The sequence below is a fragment of the Microcaecilia unicolor genome, chromosome 10 (genome assembly GCF_901765095.1).
Source record: "Microcaecilia unicolor chromosome 10, aMicUni1.1, whole genome shotgun sequence".
In the NCBI taxonomy this organism is placed as follows: domain Eukaryota; kingdom Metazoa; phylum Chordata; class Amphibia; order Gymnophiona; family Siphonopidae; genus Microcaecilia; species Microcaecilia unicolor.
The window spans coordinates 78,457,247-78,478,866 of NC_044040.1; the positions used below are offsets into that span (position 1 = coordinate 78,457,247).

A 21,620-nucleotide genomic window follows, 5' to 3' on the forward strand; every position below is an offset into this window, starting at 1 on the left:
AGGTGAGAGACATTGGATCCCGGGTGGAACAGGCAAAGGAGGTGCTGGAGCACGTGGAGGGAGACATAGTGGAATTGCACTCTGAAATTAAAACATTGTGTGCAGAGAAAGAAAAAATGCAATTGGATCTTGAGGACTTGGAGAATAGGTCCAGGAGGAGCAATTTAAGATTTAAGGGGATCCCCGAAACAGATGAGAATGTGGATTGTGCCAGGGTTGTTAGAGAAATCTGTGCATCCATCTTGGCAGCAGCAGAAGAGGCACCAACACAGGGTGATGAAACCGTAGTATTGTTTGATAGAGTGCAAAGGAGTTTGGGACCCCGAAGAGATAAGCAGCCTAGAGATATAGTGGCATGCTTTAATGACTATCAGATTAAAGATATGATTTGGCGCAAGGCACGCAAGCTGGGAGAGATCCCATGGGACAATCAAAAAGTACTAGTGTTCCAGGATTTGGCTCTGGGGACGCTGCAAAGAAGAAGGGAGTTCCGAGAGTTGACAAAGTATCTTCAACAGTCAAATTACAGATATCGCTGGGTGTTCCCATTCGGCCTCCAGTTCACGGTGGAGGGTCAGACGAGGCGAATGACTACGCTGAGAGAAGCGTGGAGAGTGTTGAAGGAGCTGGGCTGCACTAACATGCCTCCAGAGGAAGCGGCAGGGAACCCAGGAAGGGCAGCTACCATGCGGAGAAAATCCTCTTGGCAGAAAGCGGGATCCCGTAAAGAATCTGGTCCCCAGAGACCAGAAACGGACAGAGTGCCCTGAAGGGAAGTATGAGAGACTGCCGGTTCTAGTTTGATAGTTTTAGGCTGCATGGGGCCCGGAAGGGTCACTAGGCAAGCTCTTACTTGGAATATTCTGTTATAAGTTGAAATGTTAGCTGTTCATTGCACTGTTTTGATAAAATGTGAAAGGGATCTGTTGTATGTTGGGGGTGGGGAACAAAAGGTTCCAGGGGAGGGGGGGGAAGGAGAAATAGGGGGATCTTTAGGTGACAGCTCTGGCAAGGGGTTATTTCCTTGAGACACTAGGCTGGCGGTTAGTGACACCGCTCAGCAACAAAGGGGGGGGCAGGGACGGGGAGGGTTGAGGGTGGGGTCTTGGAACGTGAATGGGTTAAATTTGCAAAGGAAAAGAAATTTGGTGTTTCGGGAACTACGGAAAAAGGGCTGGGATATTGTCCTGCTGCAGGAGACACATATCAGGCGCAGGGAAGCCCATCTTTTAAATCAGAGGGCATATAGCGAATGTATAATGCACTTTGATAAAAGAGGGGGTAAGGTGGGTGGATTAGCCATCTATATCCGACGAGGGGTTGCATTTGTAATTGAAGACATTTACAGAGATGATTTAGGACGATGTTTAGCAGTTAAAGGGCGGCTGCAGGGGATAGCTGTGACCATTGTGAATATCTATGCACCCAATTCAGGACAGGGAGAGTTCTTTACATATATTAGGGAAGAGTTCCTCCACTTTCAAAGGGGGGGAATGATTATGGGGGGGAGATTTTAATTTGTGGAATACTTCTATGGATCATTCAAAGGGGTTCACCATACCACATACGTCCCATGCTCGGAGACTGAAGTCGCTTACTTCGACACTTGATCTACTGGAGATGTGGAGACTTCTGCATCTGACTCAGAAGACTTATACATTTTTTTCGCACTCTCAGTGCTCCTATACGAGGATTGATATGATCTGGTGTAGCCGTTCATTTTGGGAATCTATTAAAGATGCTAATGTGGGATCTATTTCCATCACAGATCACGCCCCAGTGGAAATAGACCTGAAAGGGTTGGGTGTAGAGGATAGGCGGCGGTTTTGGAGACTCAACGAGGGGATTTTAGGAGAGAAAAAGGTATGTGAGGACATCCGTAAGGTGATTAAAGATTACTGTAATATGAATGATGTAGGGGTAGTCTCGGAGGGGACATTATGGGATGCCTTAAAGGCAGTAGTAAGGGGGCACTTAATTAAATGGGGGGCTAGGAAAAAGCGAGAAAGGAAGGCTAAGGAATTGGAGGCCAGGGAGAGGTTAGCTTACTGGGAACGCCGACATCATGAGGGGGGTACGGAAGAGGAGTTGCGAGAGGTGCAGAAATGGAGGGGGGTCGTGGATCAAATACAAGTGGAAAGGGTGGAGTTCATGCGAAAGCGTCTTCAGCAAAAGTTTTTTGAGTTTGGGAATAAGTTGAGGGAAGATGTTAGCTAATTGTTTGCGTCACCGTCAACGAGACTCTCTGATCACGAAAATTAAGGGACAGGGTGATCAGCTGTTGTATAAGGACAAGGATATTAGGGATCAATTTTTGCAATTTTACCAGACACCGGATACTAGTGAACTAGGTGTTGAGAGAGACGAAATTAGAAGAGAACTGCGTCATCTTCATCTGCCCAAGTTGTCGGATGATGATTGTGCAAAATTAGAGGCTCCCTTCCATATAGAGGAAATTAAACAGGTCATCAAAGGGCTTAAAGGGGGGAAAGCCCCAGGAGTGGATGGGTATTCTGCCAAGTTTTATAAGATATTTGTTGGGGAGGTGGGGCCTCTGCTAGCAAGAGTGGGTAATGCATGTTTTCGGGGCTACTCACTCCCAACTAGTATGCACGAAGCGGGTATATCGCTTATCCTGAAGCCAGGCAAAGATCCATCAGCATGTGGGTCATATAGACCAATCTCATTAATCAATCTGGATGTAAAGATTTTATCCAAAGTTCTGGCGACCCGGTTAGGGGGGGTATTGCCCAAATTAATACACCTGGATCAATCAGAGTTTGTGGGGGGGAGACAGGTGGCTGATAATATACGTCGAACACTCCATCTTGTCTGGGAGGCCCAGCAGCGGGGGAGACCTCTGGTTCTGTTGAGTACAGATGCTGAAAAGGCCTTTGATAGGGTGGAGTGGTCTTATCTATGGGAAGTCTTGAAGCATCTGGGACTCGGGGAGGGTTTGGTAGGATGGCTGCAACGGTTATATGAGGGTCCCATAGCGCGGATTAAGGTGAATGGGGGTTATTCGGAAGCTTTTCAAATAAAGAGGGGTACGAGGCAAGGCTGCCTGCTTTCTCCCTTGTTATTTGCGTTGGCGATTGAACCATTGGTGCAGAAGATACGGGAGATGAGGGATGTAAAAGGGATTACGGTAGCTGGCAGAGAACATAAGCTGGCTCTATTTGCTGATGACATCCTCTTTTTTGTCATGAGTCCTCTTCTGACTCTTCCAAATTTAGTAAAAGAGCTAAATCAATTTGGTAGGCTCTCAGGTTATAAAATTAATTATGATAAATCTGAGGTGTTGGGGGTCTCACTTTCACATGATCGACTTTCAGAGGTCATCCGGGGGTTTTCATTTCGACTTAATAAGAGGAGCATCAAGTATCTGGGGGTTCAGATACCCTCGGAACTGAACCAACTGTACCATCTTAATTATGCTCCTTTATTTCAACAAGTTTGTAGGGATATGGGGAGTTGGTGGGGAACTTGGCTATCCTGGTGGGGGAGAATAGCCTCAGTACAAATGAATATCCTGCCCAGACTTTTGTTTTTATTTCAAACCTTACCCATACAGATACCTAAAAGGGAACTACAAAGGATACAGGGGGGAGATTCTGGAATGTATTTGGGGGGGAGGGGGGGTAAAGCACACAGATTAAATAAGAAACTGATGTGGAGGTCGGTGGACCTGGGAGGTAGGGGTGTGCCGAATTTGGAATGGTATTTTTGGGCTGCGCAGGTAAAGTTTGTAGTGGCGTGGAGTCAAGAGTCTCCATCGATGGTAGCTTTACTAGACCAAGAGATGGTAAGGGGGCATAATTTGAAATTGGTTCTCTGGGCCTCAATGGAACCGAAGCTATATGGGCAGATGACAGCGAACCCATTTGTCAGTCATTTGTTGTCCCTATGGGTCTCATTTAGAGCACGGTTCTGGCAGAATAGACATACTTCAACATTAGCATTTATAAGTGGGGAACCAGCTTTCCCAGTAGGTAAGGGACATCGGGTTGCAGGCTGGTGGGCGGAGGAAGGGCTGTTCTGCTTTAGGGATCTTCTGGATGCTGGGAAGTTAAGGCCGCTAGATGAGATCCAGGAACAATGTGAGGAAGGGGCGGGAGATAGCTTTTTCTATCTACAAGTTAAACATTATTTGAGCCAACAAGGGTGGTTGAGGAGGGACCCGGAGGATTACGAAGAATTGGAAAATTTGTGGGGGTCATTGGGGAAAATGGGCTGAGTTATCTCCTTGTTGTATAAATTTATTACAGGCCGATCTTTTGAGAAATGCATTTATATGATACAATGGGAACATGACCTCCAGCAGGAATTTACGATGAATGAGTGGAAGGCTATAGTAACAGAAGTTAAAAAAGCTTCAAACTGTGTGTTGTTAAAGGAAAATGCTTTTAAGGTATTGACGAGGTGCTATTACACCCCACAACGATTACATGCCATGTTTCCCTCGGTCTCCTCACTTTGTTGGAGGTGTGGTGACGAGGAGGGGACTTTTCTACATGTATGGTGGTCTTGTCGAATTTTGAAACCATTTTGGACACTTGTTACGACAAAAATCTCTGAAAGCACAAATAAGCAGTTCCAGTGTACGCCGCAATGGTGCCTGTTAGGACTAGGTAATAGAAGAGGTAATAAATGGCAGAGGCGCCTCAAGAGGATGTGCTTAACAGCGGCTAAGAGCGTTATTGCCTTGCACTGGAAAAAACAGAGGGCTCCATCACAGTTGGACTGGATTTTGAAACTCTCCACGGTTGGAGAACTTGAGCAGCTTACAGACAAAAGAGTGGGCATGTACAACCCAGCTTCTGAACTGTGGTCTCGATTTCAACATTTAACCCAAGAAGGACAGTTGGAATAGGGTGGGGGGGGGGAGGGAGGAATGTAAGGGATGAAACTGTTCATGCCTACATTGTCTGTATTGTGATGTTTCTTAATAAAATATTTAAACAGTAAAAAAAAAAAAAAGAAAGCCATATGTGAGAATTGTGATTATGTTAAGAAGGAAGCTTAGGGAATAAAATAACAGAAAAAGGGAAAGAATCCTGGTCAGCTGTGTGAGTGTATGGTGAGTGATGTGATAGAATGTTGGTGCAGGTGCTGCTAATGGAAGGTTGAGGGAAGTGCAGTGAAATAAAGGTTGTCAGTCACTCTTTCACAGCTGAGGGATATTTAAAAAAAAGCATAGGCCTGGAAAGAAAGGGAATTTCATTTAATTTTATTTTGCTGTAGTTATTTGGCCACAGTTTAACCGCTAAAATTTTCCCCTAGTTGAGTACCTTCAAGCAAATAAAGGGAGACAGGGTTTTGCCTTCATTTCATTTTGTTAAGTGGAAGGTTTAGGAAGAAGCCCTGCATAAGATGGACAAATTCCAGAGGATATCACGGGCCCCCACGCAAGAAAGTCTACACGTCACGCCAGAGAGAAAAATTTCTACTTCAGCTAAGTGACTTTGTTGGAAACAGGGAAAGTTTTGTGAGAAAAAGACTAGAATTGGATAAGGGAAACTAAGTAAAAGGGGTACTTACCTCATTTCTCCGGGAACGTTGATGAACATGAGTAGGTATCTGTAAGAGATAGGAAAAAAAACTCAAAGAATCAAACTCTTGGGGAATCTAGTAAAAGGAAGAAAGGAAATATTCTACATTTAATTTGAGAAATTTGTGAATTGATGTCTAATACTTATCTGATAACCGTTCCATTTTGGTGAGAGAGGTCCCTGCAGGGAGAAAAGAAGTGAAATAAGGTTACTCAAAAAGCATTACTCGAAGTGATACATAGTTACTAGATGAGTTTTCCACTTAACGAAAAATACATTTGTTACTTATACAACAAAAGAGAAAAATGTTTCTAAATAAAACTTACATAAGAAAATCTGATTTGCTTTATTGTCTCTTATAGAATTTGGGGAAGAATCCTAAATCTAGTTTATTTTCCTCTCACCCTCCGAGGACGAGAGACGAGGTCAGTGAACCTGTATTGCCCCCTGCGCTCAGTAGTGAGTCCTCAAATACCAGCCACGACTAAAAACAACAGGTTTTCGGATCTCCCTGATTACACGGAAATGCAAGGGGGTCCAATTACATTATCAGTTAGTATATAGAACAGGCAGACACTGTTAGACACCAGGATGGGAAAAACATATCCATCTTCTTTCCCAACTTGTTCACCTGTAATAAACATAGTTTCAAATTGTTTGTGCTTCCTGATTGATCTCAGAAAAATATGTACTAGTGTTTGGTTGTTTTTAGTTAGGAGCATCTCCATGCATGCCAGAGAGGATCTGCAACCTTTATGTACGTGTGTGACCCTTCATGCCCACCCTGCCTAGAGTTTGCAGCTTTACAGATTTGGAGAGCCTGCTGTGTTGTGACCTGTCTTATCACTGATTGGTGATTACTGTGTGACCATTTCCTGTACCTGATTACTCCTCTTATTTGCAATAAGAGGGATATGATATCTAATTTCTGTGTGTGTGTGTAATCTTTGTAGAATATTAACACATGTCATAAGGAAATACAAATGAACTAAGCATCACTGCCAGTGGCTGCTAGCAGTATAAATCAATCAGGATTCCTTGCTCATACTTGGCTATGACTGGCCACCATGCTACTTCTAGGTCTCTAGATTTCTGATTCTGTAGACATTTATATTTATTTATTTGTTGCATTTGTATCCCACATGTTTCCACCTATTTTTTATTTTTGTTACATTTGTACCCCGCTTTTTTCCTACTCATGGCAGGCTCAATGCGGCTTACATGGGGCAATGGAGGGTTAAGTGACTTGCCCAGAGTCACAAGGAGCTGCCTGTGCCTGAAGTGGGAATCAAACTCAGTTCCCCAGGACCAAAGTCCACCACCCTAACCACTAGGCCACTCCAGTTTGCAAACTCAATGTGGCTTACAATATATCTGTATCAGGAAAGCATTAGTAACCTATATAGCAATAATGGGGAAGGAGAACAAGTTTAAACTTAAGTACAATAAAATGTCAAAAACATAGAACTACTAAGATAAGTACCAGCAACAATGAGATGGAAACTGCTTCTGGAGCACCAGTAAAATTGGCCATTGATGGCATTTGTTATAATAGCCTAAGATTCTTGCATGAATTCTTTGCTCAGAAAGCAAAGTATAAATTTTCTGAAATATATGTAAATGCAAAAGGCACTGTCACCCCACCACCACCACCACCATCACCCCAACAAGATGGAAAAGAAAAATTAAAGTTGTACTGTTGAGCAGAAATAGATACAAAGGATCTTTATTTTAATGATTACATCCTGCACACTACTGATGAATCATGAAACCTATGAAAGAGTTCATTTAATCTTATTATTTCATACAAACTGGTTAATACATGCACTATAAGACAGAGAACTAGTGCCAGAAAAAGGAAAGACTCTGATCAACATCAGAATTTTAAGACAGTTTTTCAGTAGCTATGTGAAATAATTAGTAAACCAAATTAAAGAAGCCTTGATATGCCGGTTGAACTATGCAAATGGTAATTATTTATAAAGTAAAACAAAAATATTTCTTTCCACTTCTCATTCAAAACAGTGGAAACAAATTCAGCCAACTGCTGCTGTGGCAGAGGTAGCAGGGATCACTTCTGGGCCGGCTCTTTATTTTTAACAGTGTGGAAAACAGACAATCCAGCCAGGGAGATCACCCAGAATGAAGTCATACACCCAGGGCTTTTTTTGAGGGGGTACTTGGTGGTACTGAGTACCGGCACCTTTTCAATTGTCTGCTAAAATTGACCCATGGACCCCAAGTTTTAATGACAGAGCTAAGGCACTACACACCAATTCTGCCTTGTCATAGATTCTGTGACTGGTTGCAGGGGGCCTGGCTATTGTGGGGTGATCACCTCACACCTGAAGAGTGGCCTAGTAGTACCAGCACCTTTTTTGCTAGAAAAAATGCACAGCATAAACCCCACCTTCCAAACCCCCAATTACTCATGGAGGGACATAAGCTCCAGAAGTGCAGGGAGATGGAATTAAGCAGGAACAGAATCAAGATTTGTCTTTACCCAGAACTTTCCCATCCGGTCATGTCCAGAGCAAGCAGCTACATATTTCTCCCTTCTCCCCATCTCAAATCAAGCATCTCTTCTTCCCTTCCGGATCCTCTAAAGTTACTTCACCCCTGGCTGCGATTAAGGCACACTACTGTGGGCATCGGGTCCTTCCCTCTGCTAGTCCCGCCTTTCATGTGGTAACTTCCTGCTTCCATATGGGCAAAAACCAACAGAAGAAAGGTCCTTATGCCGGCCCCAGCATTGTGTCTTGATCGCAGCCAGCGCTGGGGTGAAGTAACTTTAGAGGAACTGGGAGGGAGAAATGCTGGATTCAAGGTGGGGAGAAGGAGAAAGAGGGACATGCTGAGGCTACTGCCATGGGGCCCCTGGAAACATGAGGCCCTGTGTGACTGCCCCTAAGACCAGCCCTGCCTGGAAGTTAGATCAGCAAATGAGGTGATTAAATTTGCAAATGAGATGACACAAAACTATTCAAAGTTGTTAAAACACATACAGACTGAAAAATTGCAGGACAGCCCTAAGAAATTTGGAAGACTTGGCATCCAAATGGCAGATAAAATGTAATATAGACAAATGCAAAGTGATGCATATTGGGAAGAATAATTCAAACTTGATACTAGAGTCCACCTTAGGAGTCAGCACCCAAGAAAAAGATCTAGGTGTTATTGACAATATGTTGAAATCTTCTGCCCAGTGTGTGGTGAAGGCTAAAAAAAGCAAACAGGATGTTAGGAATTATTAGGAAAGGGGTGGAAAATAAGAAGAAAAATATTATAATACCTCTGTATCTCTTCATGGTGTGATCCCACGTTGAGTATTGCGTGCAATTCTCGTCACCATATCTCAAAACAAATACAGTGGAATTTGAAAGTGAATGGAACTCTTATTTGAGCTAAGGCTAAAGATGTTAAGGATCTTCAACTTGGAAAAAACATGGAATATGATAGAGGTCTATAACATGCTGAGGGAGGATATGACAGAGGTCTTTAACATCTTGAATGGTATAGAACAGGTAAATGTGAATGATTTTTTACTATTTTAAAATGTACAAAGACTAGGGGCCATTAAATGAAGTTAAACAGTAACATAATAAGTGACAGCAGATAAAGACCTGAACAGTCCATCCAGTCTGCCCAACAGTCACAGTCATCATCAATGTAAGATTAAATCAACAATGAACGTGATATTATGTACTTAATCATGGCCTTTCTTTGTTGTTTCCGGGACATTGACTATAGAAGTGTGCTCGGCTCTGCCCTTATGTTCCAACTATTTGAACATAAGGGCAGAGCCGAGCACACTTCTATGGCACTGTTGGAGTTGCCATCAAATCTCACTCCAGCCTATCCAAATCCATCTTGTCATTTGCGGGACACAGACCATAAAAGTCAACCCAGCACTGTCCTCAAATTCCAAATAATTGCAGTTTCCGTCAAAGCTCTCTACAGCCTACCCTAAACTGGATTGCTATAAGTGAAACTCATACAAGCCAGCCCAGCACCAGGCTTTAGTTGATGCAGCCAGAGTTGCCATCTAAGCACCACTTGACATGCAAACATATGAAAAAAAAAACTTAAAAGGTTGCATTTCATTTCTAAATTAAAGATGCTCTGTGTTTATCCCACGCCGTTTTGAATTTCTCCACAGTTTTTTCTCCACCACCTCCCTCAGGAGGGCATTCCAGGCGTCAACCACCCTCTCAGTGAAAAAGAATTTTCTGACATTACTTTTCAATTTACCATCCCACAACCTCAATTCATGTTCTATAGTTTTACCATTTTCCCTTCTCTTGAAAATATTTGTTTCTATATTAATATCTTTCAAGTGTTTAAACATCTGTATCATATTTCCCCTGTCCCTCCTCTCCTCTAGGGTATACATATTCAGGTCTCCCAGTCTCTTCTCATATGTCTTTTGATGCAAGCCCCATATCATTCTTGTTGCCTTCCTCTTAACCGCTTCAAATAGTCTTACATCTTTAGCTATATACGGCCTCCAAAACTGAACACAATACTCCAGGAGCGGCCTCACCAGCGGCTTGTAGAGGAGCATCAACACCTCCTTTCTTCTGCTGGTTACACCTTTTTCTATACAGCCTAGCATCCTTCTGGCTATGTTCACTACCTTGTCACACTGTTTCATCGCCTTCACATCATCAGATACTATCACCCCAAGGTCCCTCTTCCTGTCTGTGCATATCAGACTCTCACCACCTTACACATACGTCTCTCGTGAATTTCTATTCTCTAAGTGCATCATTTTGCACTTCTTTGCATTGAGGTTTAATTGCCAAACACTAGACCATTCTTCTAGCTTCTGCAGATCCTTTTTCATGTTTTCCACTCCCTCCGTGGTGTCCACTCTGTTACAAATCTTGGTATCATCCACAAAAAGGTGAACCTTACCTTCTAACCCTTCAGCAATGTCACTCACAAATATATTGAACAGAATCAGCCCCAGCAGTGATCCTTGAGGCACTTCACTACCTTTCCTTCATCCGAGTGAATTCATTTAACCACCATCCTCTGGCATCTGTCCGTCAACCAGTTCCTAATCCAGTTCACCAATTTGGGTCCTAACTTTGGCCTGTCAAGTTTATTCAAGAGCCTCCTATGAGAAATCGTGTCAAAGGCTTTGCTGAAATCTAAGTAGATTACATCTAGCGCACATCCTCGATCCAATTCTCTGGTCACCTAGTCAAAGAATTCAATGAGATTCATTTTGCATGATTTACCTTTGGTAAAACTATGTTGTCTCGCAACTTATTTGATTCCAGGAAATCCACTATCCTTTCCTTCAGCATTGCTTCCATTACTTTTCCAAAAATCAAAGTGAGGTTAACCGGCCTGTAGATTCCAGCTTCTTCTCTGTCACCACTTTTGTGAAGAGGGACAACATCCGCTCTTCTCCAATCCCAAGGAACCTCCCCCACCTCCAAGGATTTATTAAACAAATCTTTAAGAGGACCCGCCAGAACTTCTCTGAGCTCCCTCAATATCCTGGGATGGATCCCATCCGGTCCCGTGACTTTGTTCACCTTCAAAATTTCAAGTTGTTTATAAACACATGTAATACTTTTAAAATGAATAGGAGGAAATATGTTTTTACTCAATGACTAGTTAAGCTCTGGAACTCATTGTCAGAGGATGTGATTACAGTGGTTAGCATATCTGGGATTAAATAAGGTTTGGACAAGCAGGGCCGTGCCTAGGGTCTCTGGTGCCCCCCTGCAGACTATCAATTGGTGCCCCCCCCCTAGCATCTTCTCTCTTCTCTCTCCCTCTTCTCCCACCCTGCCCCCTTTTTCAGCCCAGTGCCTTAAAAGGTGAAGAACCTCGTCAATTGCCTTCTATAACCCCCCCCCCCTCCTCTCCTGCCGGCCTGAAGATATTTTTAGCTCAAAAGTACACAAAACAAAAGTACACAATAATGATGTATGCATGTCCCCTAGTACTGTGCAAAATATAGATAGCAGATGTAAATTTGAAAAAAACTAACAAATACCAACAATCACCACTTTACAAATTAACAATAGAATATAGAAATAAAATAGAAATAAAACAATTATGTAAAATAAAATATAAACTTTTAACGTTGAGCACCTGATTCCCAAAGTGGACATATTCCAACACTATAATGAAAATAAAATGATTTTTTCTACCTTTGTTGTCTGGTGACTTTGTTTTTCTGATCATGCTGGCCAGTACCTGATTCTGCTGCTATCTGTCCTCTTAACTCCGTTTCCAGGGCTTCCTTTCCATTTATTTTTTTTCTTTCCTCCTTTCTTCTTCATTTCTTGCCTTACATCCATAAGTAAAAGCTGGGTTCTCTGCAGACTTGACTGTCCAATGGATCCAGCTTTTGCCTATTTTCTCCCTTTTCCCTCATCTCCTTCCTCTCTCTTCCCTCCTCTCCATCCATGTCGAGCATTCCACCTTGTAAGGCCTACTTATCCAACTGAACAACTGCTTTAGACTTGTTACAGTTGGACCAACAATAAAGAACGACAACGTGGATCCAGCAATTCATTGGTTTGCCTGATTTGAGTGTATGGCAATGACAGCACAGGGAGTGGAAACAGAGATTAACCAAATGGCTTACAGTGGACTAGGCTCACTTCCCCTCCAGTCCTATTAAACTCCTTCATAGTGTTGACAAAGGGACAAGGAGAAACCCGGAAAGAGAGGAAAATAGAGAAACGCAGCGCGCTGGGTTACGGCTGGTGATCGCTGCATACAATAAGAAGCAGGCGGCTGTCAAAACAAAGAAGCACCCCAGTCTTAAGGTAGTACTAATAGAGCCATCCCTTGAACTCAATCAGCTACAAAACAAATCAGCAGAAAGAGCTCCAGAGCACAGACTTAGCATGCTGCACGAAAGGGAAAATACCCCCTCCCCAGATCATATGGTTGATCTTGGCTGGCCATCACCAAACTGGTTCAGGCTGCTACGGTCCAATCATTGATGTAAAATATCGCAGGCATATGCAAATAGAACGGACAAGAAATGTGTAGGGTGAAGCCTATTTCTTGGAAGGAAGCGGGTTAAGCTAACTTACTTTCCCTTACCTTTTCAGCTACTACATTCAAAGAACCAGAGTGGCCTTCTTTCCTCTTTCCTTTATGTAATTTATTAACATAAATGTTAGTTGCCTTTAAAATAGCTCCTTTCAGTCTTGATCACTGCTGTTCTGCTTCCTTCAGCTGTTCCATCCTGCTAACTCTTCCTTGAGAAATTCCCCAACCGGCAAAATTAGTTCTTTGAAATCAGGACCTTCAATCTTGAATAATCTCTCTCCTCTGTCTTAATATTGAACCACACCAGTTGGAAATCACTAGATGCCAATGGTCTCCCACCGTGACATCAGAACATTCTCTCCATTTGTAAGCACCAGGTCCAGAATAGCAACAACCCACTGCTACAACAATTCTTCCTGTAGAGAATCCAAGATCCTTTAGCTTCTGGACAACCTGCAACCCCCAATCAACATCCGGCATATTAAAATCACCTCTCAGTACTACTTCCCCTTTCCTAGCAATCTATGGATGTCTTCAATTAAGTCTTTGTCCATGTTCTTCTGACTCTGAAATGTAAATACATTTTCCTTTCCTTCTTTCCAGGTTGACCGACAGCACTTCTTCCATACCCCAGTGGCGTACTACGTGGGACCCACGGGGGCCTGGGCCCCCGTAGATTTGGCCCTGGACCCCCCTGCCGATGACCTTCTCGACCCCCCCTCCCGCCGCCACCCGCCGTCATCTACCTTTGCTAGCGGGGGACCACAACCAAAACCGAAGCCTGGCAGAGGAGTCTGACATCCTGCACGTACAAGGTGCAGGACGTCAGACTCAGAAACAGAACAAAGTCTTGTGCCGGAAGAAGAGGACCTTGGCTGCAGAGGTTTGGGGTCCCCCGCCAGCAAAGGTAGGTGATGGTGGCGGCGGGGGACGGTTGGCGGCGGGAGGGGGGTCGAGAAGGTCATCAGCAGGGGGGGGGGGGTCAAAGATGTTGGTGGTGGTGGCACCGGCGGGGGAGGGTGTCAGGTTCTCAGGTTCAGCGCCCGCGGGGCCGGGCTCTGGAGCAAACGTGAGCCCTTGGGCTGCTGCCAAGGAGCGACAGCAGCAGGCAAAACCCACCAACCAACACTGGGTAAGCACACCGGCAGGGACTGCAGGCACTGCCCAGCGAACCGGAACACATGGACTGGAATCCCCCGGACTGGAGGACACAGGACTGGAACACACACCGGGCCGGAGCACACTGGACTGGTCCGCACAGCTTCACCTGCGCTTAGCTACTAAGCCCCGCAGGAGTTGAGCTCCTGGGTTCAAGTAGCCGACAGGACTTACTGGATACCGGATGACATAGGGACCAGGACTGGAAACAGAAGTGCTCCTAACCCAAAACTGATCTACGTGCTCCCAAGCCCTAAACCAGCAGGAGTGTTCCTACCAGTAAACTGACAAAAGGACTTCCTAAGCCCTAAACTAACAGAGCAGGGAACTAAACACAAAGCTAACACAGGTGCTACTAAGCACCAAGCTACAAGCAGAGCTCTACACTAATAAGCTAAACACAAAAATACCAAGCTACCTAAGCACTGCTCTAGCAAGCTAGATACAACTAACAAGGTGCTTCCCAAGCACTACTCTGGCAAGCAACCAGAAGAGCTCCTAGCACTAAAAGGGAAGACAGGGGAGCCACAAGGAAAAAGAAGGGAAGCTAACACATAAGCCAAAAGTGATTCTAAATCACCAAACACCAACAGCAAAGACTGCAATGCTCCCAATAGCACAAACACCAGAAGTACTTCTAACAGCAAACTCTGCAGTGTTCCTAACCACACCAAACCCTGAAGTACTATCAGCAACAGAGCTTCCAAAGCCCTACACACAGCAATGCTTCCAAAACCAAGAGGGAACAGCAGGGGAACCAAAAGGGAAAAGCAGGAAAGCTAAACACACAGTCACCAGTGCACACTGCACTAACACTAACCTGGCCCTTAGCAAAAGCAAGCAGGGAAACTAGACACAAAGTCAGAAGTGCACACTGCACCACCCTACCTAAAGCAAACACCACTGTTGCAAAGGCCCTGAAGGAAACAACACCACTTCCTTATCAAGGCCCTCCCTGATGATGTCACACTCCCTAGACCTAGGCAAAAGCACACTGACCCAGAGAGGCCCAACCCACACCAATGCAAAACCGTGAAGCACTTGAAGCCAGTACACCCAAAGAGAGGTAGAGCAACTCAGGCAACACACACACAGGTGCAGTATAGTGAAACAATTAGAGCCATGCTGCTGGAAGCTGCCAGCACAGAGAGACAGAGCCAGCTCAGAAAGGACAGAGAAAAGAAACAGAAGCCAGCTAAGAAGCTGACCCCCAGGAAAGAGGTAAGTTTGAGAGGGGTTCAGACCCCAATCATAACAGAGGGTTGGCAATGGTGGGGGGGGGGGGGTCGGTGGCGCCGCCGGGGTGGGGGCTAAAATGTGCCCCCTCACCTCGGGCTCTGGACCCCCTCCCACCGAAGTCTGGCTACGCCCCTGCCGTACCCCACGTGTCCTGCAGTTCTGTCACTTTAATATTATTCTTAGCATATAATGCTACTCCTCTACCCTTTTTTCCTACCCTGTCCTTCTTGAATAGATTATAGCCAGGTACAGCTATATCCCAGTCATGGTTCTCTGTGAACCCTACTTAATCCAAATCTGCTTCAATCATTGTAGCCTCTAGATCTAGAAGTTTGTTTCCCATACTGTGGGCGTTGGTATACAAGGCTCTCCAGATGTTACTCTTTTTTCCCCCTTCTATAGGGGCATTTGATGTCCTATCTTCCTGATGGTTATTTATGGCTTTGGGGCCTTTATTACCCAAGTTTAGTTTAAACCATGGAATGTTGCTACTATTTTGGTTTCTGCCAGGTACTTGTGACCTGGATTGGCCACTGTTGGAAGCAGGATCCTGGCCTAGATGGACCATCAGTATGACCCACTATGGCTATTCCTAAGTTCCATCCGGTGCTTCCCACCCCCTTGGCCTTCCCATTCGGCTGGATCCTACCCATCACCTTTCCTGCTAGTTACACTGTATTGGAAGAAGGGGTGGGGGTTGTAGAGCCACCATAGAGATCTACACTATAAAAAATATCCTGATGTGTTAACTAGTATCCGTGAAGTTCCTACCAGACAGTTCCCACCCACCAATTCCCCCCGAGACAATTCCCACCTAGGACAATTCCCCCCAGGACAATTACAACTTAAGGTGGACAATTCCCACCAAGGACTCCCCCTCCTCCGGTTATTTCCCACCCTCCCTAGCCTTTTTTTTTTTACTGACACCATTGCTTCTTTCTCGTATCGGGTCCCATAAGTCCTGATGGTGCGTTGTGTTTCAGATGCTGACAGCATATGGAACAAGGAGGTTAGATAGAGAACAGGAGCAGAGTATGGCATCATATGGATACGGAATAAGGAGGTCAGACGCTGACAGCATACAGAACAAGGAGGTTAGATCGAGAACAGGGGCAGTGCACTGGGTCACATGGAACAAAGAAGTCAGATCAAGAATAGGAGCAGCGTACAGCGTCTGGAAGAAGGAAGTTAGAGTAGCATATGAATGTACACAGAGGACACAATAGAATAACTTTTCATAGGTAGGGTAGTAATTTGTTATAAATCATAATCAGTGTGTCATTTTGAGGGGCTGAATTAGGTTGAAACCTAGTTTGGGGTGATGTGGGGGGCACATGAACTGCAACATCTATTTATCTATTTATTTACTTATTTATGACATTTACATCCCAGATTAAAAATGAATTGAATTAGGTTGAAGCCTAGTTAATACCCCCCCCCCCCCCACACACACACACACACAAACTGCATGTCTGGAAAGGGAATAGAATGTGACAAAAGGTAATGTTTTTGAGGGTGTGAGGTGGTACTGGCCACCTAAACGATCTGGAAGAGGAAAGGGAGGAAGATTACTTGTCCTAGTTTGTCCTAGAGTGTTTTCTATTTTTCGGGTTATGGGTGGGAATTGTCCTCCCTGATGTAGCGGGAATTGGTTCAGTGGGAATTGTCCAGGTGGCAGACCTGCCAAGTCTCCTGCATTCAGCAGGAGACTCCTGCTTTGATGGACCATCTCCTGCGCTCCAGCCAAAATGGGAATGTCTCCCACTGAGGTGGCATCGTTTTTTCTTACCGTCACCACTGCTGCTTCTCCCAATGCAGTAGCGGCGGCAAAACAACAACAAAAAAAGCAAATGTGGAGCTGCAGTACTGCCTTCAGGCATGCGCTTTCAGTTCTGCCGGTCCTCTTCCCCTGGAACTTGAAGTTGACATGAGCGGGGGCACAGGACCAGCAGAGCTGACAGCGCATGCCTGAAGGCTGCTGGGGCCCCGCGTTTGCTTTTTTTTTTTTTTGGTACAGCTGCTTCAGAGGCTGCATCGTGGAGGGAGAGGGGATGAAAAGTTGAAGCCAATATGCTAGTCTCTGTTTCTCCTTCAACAAAGTAAGCAAATGGTAACCCATGAGCTGCTGCATCCAGTTGTCATTCTTATATTGTTGGTAGCATTTTTTTTTAGTTATCTCACTTATATTTTCAAACTTTGCTGGCTTGTGCAGTATACAGGTATACACAGAGGAAGTATAATAAGGGAATAACTTTTCATAGGTATAATAGTAGAAAGTATAATCAGTGTGTCATTTCGAGGGGCTGGTTATAGGGACACCCTAGCACTGTTACATTTATATCCCACATTAAACATGAATTGGGTTGAAACCTGGGAGCATTTAAAACTTTTTTTTCCCTATGCCTACATCAAAAGAAAAAGATGACATGAGGTGGAGTGGGTGGAGCCAAGCCAGAGTGGGTGTGGCTGGGGCGTATACTAAAATCTCCCTCTCAAAAATCAGGACCCCTTGGCCTTGGCAGCTCAGAGGTGGGAATTGGTGGGTGGGAAACTGTCCAGGTGGGAACTGAACTAGATCGGTATTAACCACCCTTTTGGTTTCCAGATATTAATGAAGTCATAGGTGATAACTTTTCAGAAATGATTGGGGGTACTAAACTGAACACTCTCTGGTCACAATAAATGAGCTGCACCTATGAATGAAGCCTCTCTGGAAAAAACAAACACAAAAGCCACACAGTTGACAACCTTGATCTGCTGAGTTCTGAGCAGCCTTAAACCGTCCCTGGTTATTATGTCTTACTCTGGCACAATCTGTAAAACTCTCATGAGAATAAATTTAGCTGATGGGAAATCTGACATCACTCAAGAAGTGTCAAGGCCATCACATCTGCTGGTGCATTTCGCTACTGGCTCGCTAGGTGGCAGCTGCCATTTCTGTGAGCCGCGCTCGCTTCTGTACGTGTTCGTTCTTGCTCAGACTCAGGTCTGCCCGTCTAGGCCTGCCAGGTGTATGACGTGACTCCCAGAATGCAACAGCCAGCTGGCTGTCGGGGAAGATGGCGGAAGGAGGAGCGGCGGATTTGGAGACTCAGCGAATGGACGTGGCGGTGCTCTTGAAAACGCCGCTCCGCAAAGGAGACACTTGGTAAGCGGGTGCTGTGGGAAGAGTGAGTGGCGTGGAGGATGACCAGAGGGAGCGGGGAGCTGATGGGACCCAGGACTCAAATGAGGAAGAGTGAGAGCCGGAAGGCTTGCTGTTATTTGTGTTTGTATGTGAGAGACAGTGCTCCAGCGAGAAGTGTCACATCTTTTCCGCCTTTTTCTCAGAGTCCATGGTGGCGCCTGGAGGAAAGGGCGCTGGCCTCGGGTGTTAGGCTGACTAGCTGCTGCCCTCCCCTGAGAAGTGCTGCGACTCCTATGAACGTTTTTTTCATTTGATCTGTCAAGGAAGGCTCAGGATAGTCACAGCTTGTGTTCAGTTCTACCTTCTAAAAACTTTCTTAAGTGATTTGACAACTTTTTGTTAGAACTGATGGGGTGTTAAGATTATTACCTGGTTTATACCTGTTGCTTGTGTTTGGAATATAAGAAGGAAGGATAAGAGAAAAAGAGCAGCTGTCACATTTTTGTTGTTGTTGTGGATATTAAGTGTTGTTTATATATGATTGTTTAGAGATTGTATTTTTTTATTACTATTTATCAATTCTATTTTTACAAAGTAATGAATATCTGTAGCAGAATTCTTTCTAGTCATGTACTAGCTAATTGAACAAAGTTAGGGGCTTGATATACATCATCATCAATAATATGAAGCAATAAAATATTCAGATATGTATTTAGTTGATTTGATACTGTTTTTAAGTTTTCTTAGAAACACACACAGTAGCAGCACATTAATATAGGTACATTCCTTTCTGTATGTACATCTTAATTTTATTTTCTGTAGTACATTTTTTTTCCAAATGTTTCATATCTTGTTTAAATATGAACCTTCATGGAAGTCAATTCCACAGCTCTAGAATAATTCTCAAGATGGCTGTAACGGTACATCTCATTTTTGTCATCCCCTTTGTTGAATGAAAGACAAAATATGCTCTCTGATTAAATCTTAATGGTATACCTAGCACATACCATTCAAACTTGGCACAGAACTATAAAGGCTGAGGGCAGCAATTTATAATTGGTCATTTTACAGTTGTTACACTTAACATAATGTAAATTGTTTATGTCAAGCTATACCTGTTGTATGCCACCTTGGGGGTATCTCTTTATAAAGATGGTTAAAAAAAATCCAATAAATAAACTTCAGTTGAACCCCTGGTCTCCAACTAAGGGTTACCAGAGTCTGTCCTGGGCACTTTGTAATTAGATACACAGGTGCATTTGGAATTGCCTGCTAGAGGTTGACCAAAAACATTTTTTTTCCATTTCAGCCAAAATGAAACCTATGACCAAATATTGTTGCTCGTTTTCAGCTGAAGTGGAAGCTGTAAATGAATCCGTGCTGCCCCCCCCCCCCGAACAGGAGCAGCTCACCTCCAAAGCCCGGCCCCTTGGATCAAAGGCAAAGTGAGGCTCTCTTGGACTGCTTCTCCCTCCACTTCCTGTAGGGCTGGACCTCTCACTTCCGGTCTTTCCTTAAAAGCATAGGCCAGGGGTGGAGGGTTCTTGGACCTCGGACGAGAGCTACTGGGTTGTGGGGGTAGCAGGGGTTGCCCCAGAGTTTTGAAACGGAAAAAGGGACCAAATTAGGATTTCTGGTTGGTGTTGGCACTGAAACTGATATTTGGTCAGTCTTTATTGTCTACAGATGGCTCCGGTAGTTCACTCTAAAAATGATTACCATATCCTCAGGGAGGGGTTATGAAAGCCCATTATCCTCTTTAAACTTTTTTTTTGCAATCTCTGTGCAGTTTTAACTTGTAACAAGCAGCCCTTTTTATCCAGCTAAACCAGTTCTGATAATGCGACTTTGAAAGCTCATGTAAGTAAGCTGGGCTTTTTTTAACTGTTAGTGAAGACTTGGGGAAGTTGGTGAAATACTTGGGGTGGCCAGACCACAGCAGCTCCCAGAGCACTATCTTCATGCTGTGTTTTGCCCCTCCGGAGATAGGTCTCAGTCAAAGTTGAGATGGCACCATCTCAGCAGGCAGTGGTCAGGCACCCGGGCATCATCAAAGCCCATAAAGGGTTGCTTTTTTCAGGTGTCCTGGGAAGTGAGGGAACTGGAGCCTGTTCCTCCTTGACTGCTGTCAGGTGTAACCAGTGATGATCAGCGGGCCCCTTAGAGATGCAGGTGGTCTGCAGGCTCTGCCTAACAGTGAGTGGGCCCTCATTACCTCTAACCTGTGTGTCCTGAAGGTGATTCTACAGGGATGCACCCTGAAATTTGCCAAACTTATTTCAGATGCCTTGATGGCATCCCCAAATAGCCCCCCCCCCCCCCAAATAAAAGGGGCAACTACTCCAGCTGGAGGCCTTTGAGCAATTGCCTGCCTAGGAGCAGACTAATTTGTTTTCCTCAAGAAGGGCAGATTCTGCTGACCCAGAGTATCTGAGTTCTGTGTGGAGACTAGAGTTGATAACTTCTGTCAGGATAGACAGAATTCTTGCTTAATTTGACCTGTTGTGAGACTGTATTATAATATGAAGATATGCCTACAAACACCCTGATTGGGTGCTTTCATTTGAGAGCTGTGCCCTTTGGCCTGCTAATGGGGCTATGGATCTTTTTCCAAGGCCATGGTAGATGGCAGCTCATCTTGCAAGCAGGGGAAACAGGTACATCCCTACTTGGATCTGAGATGACTTTAGAAGTGAATTGAAAGTTGGCCATGGTGTACATGCTCAATAATGAGGGTCCCAGAAAACAGCAAGGCAACCGATCTGCAAAATCCAACGTGGAAAACAAACAAGCAGATCAGTATAATATCCAAAAAACTTTATTGAAGATACCGTGTATAAGACAAATGCCCGACACAGGCCGTGTTTTGCCCAACGATAGGGCTGCGTCAGGGGCTAGTCTGTATCTTTCTCAAATAAGAGCGGTATCAAATAATATAACAGGACAAGGATACAAGGAATTTGCATCATAAAAAACCAGCATGAGCAGCTCAAAATAGCATATCCTGCGTGAAGCCAGATAATGGATAAATAGTCGGCTAACAAGGTCATGCAAGATTGGTGGTCACTGTGGGAGGCAGCTTGGTCCATCAGTAAGTTGGAAGTGAGGGCCATTCGCTTAGCCCTTCAGCGGTTCCTTCCCCGTTAAGGGGGAAGGCAATCCATGTGATATCTGGTAGTGCCTCAGCAATGATTTACATCAACAAGCGGGGCAACTGGGAGTGCAGCGGTAGTACTGGAAGCCAGCTGGTTTAGCAGTTTGTGGAATTTAATCTTTCCACAATCTTGGTTGTGAACACTGCAGGGATGGAAAATGTGCAGGTGGATTTTCTCAGGCAAAAGGCTCTGGATCTGGGAGAGTAGGAGCTCAGCTCCCTGGCCTTCTTGGGTCTGATAGATCAATGGGACTCTCTGTGCTTTGATTTAATGGCATTGCACTGGAGTGCAAAGTATTCCCAATTGTTCAATTGCAGGAAGGAGTACAGGTTAGCAGAAATAAGTGCCCATGGTTCAGCC

General features: G+C 44.6%; 1 protein-coding gene across 5 annotated transcripts in view; it reads left to right on the forward strand.

Annotated features, from left to right (window-relative positions):
• Window positions 1-18,022: 18,022 nt before the first annotated feature.
• The window catches only part of USP15 (ubiquitin specific peptidase 15), a 519,523-nt gene continuing 515,925 nt past the window's right edge, over window positions 18,023-21,620 (forward strand). For all 5 annotated transcript variants that reach the window (XM_030217240.1, XM_030217241.1, XM_030217242.1 and 2 more), the window contains exon 1: window positions 18,023-18,126. In XM_030217240.1, the coding sequence (XP_030073100.1) occupies window positions 18,038-18,126 (89 nt within the window). In that variant the 5' untranslated portion in view covers window positions 18,023-18,037. The remainder of the gene's footprint in view (window positions 18,127-21,620) is intronic.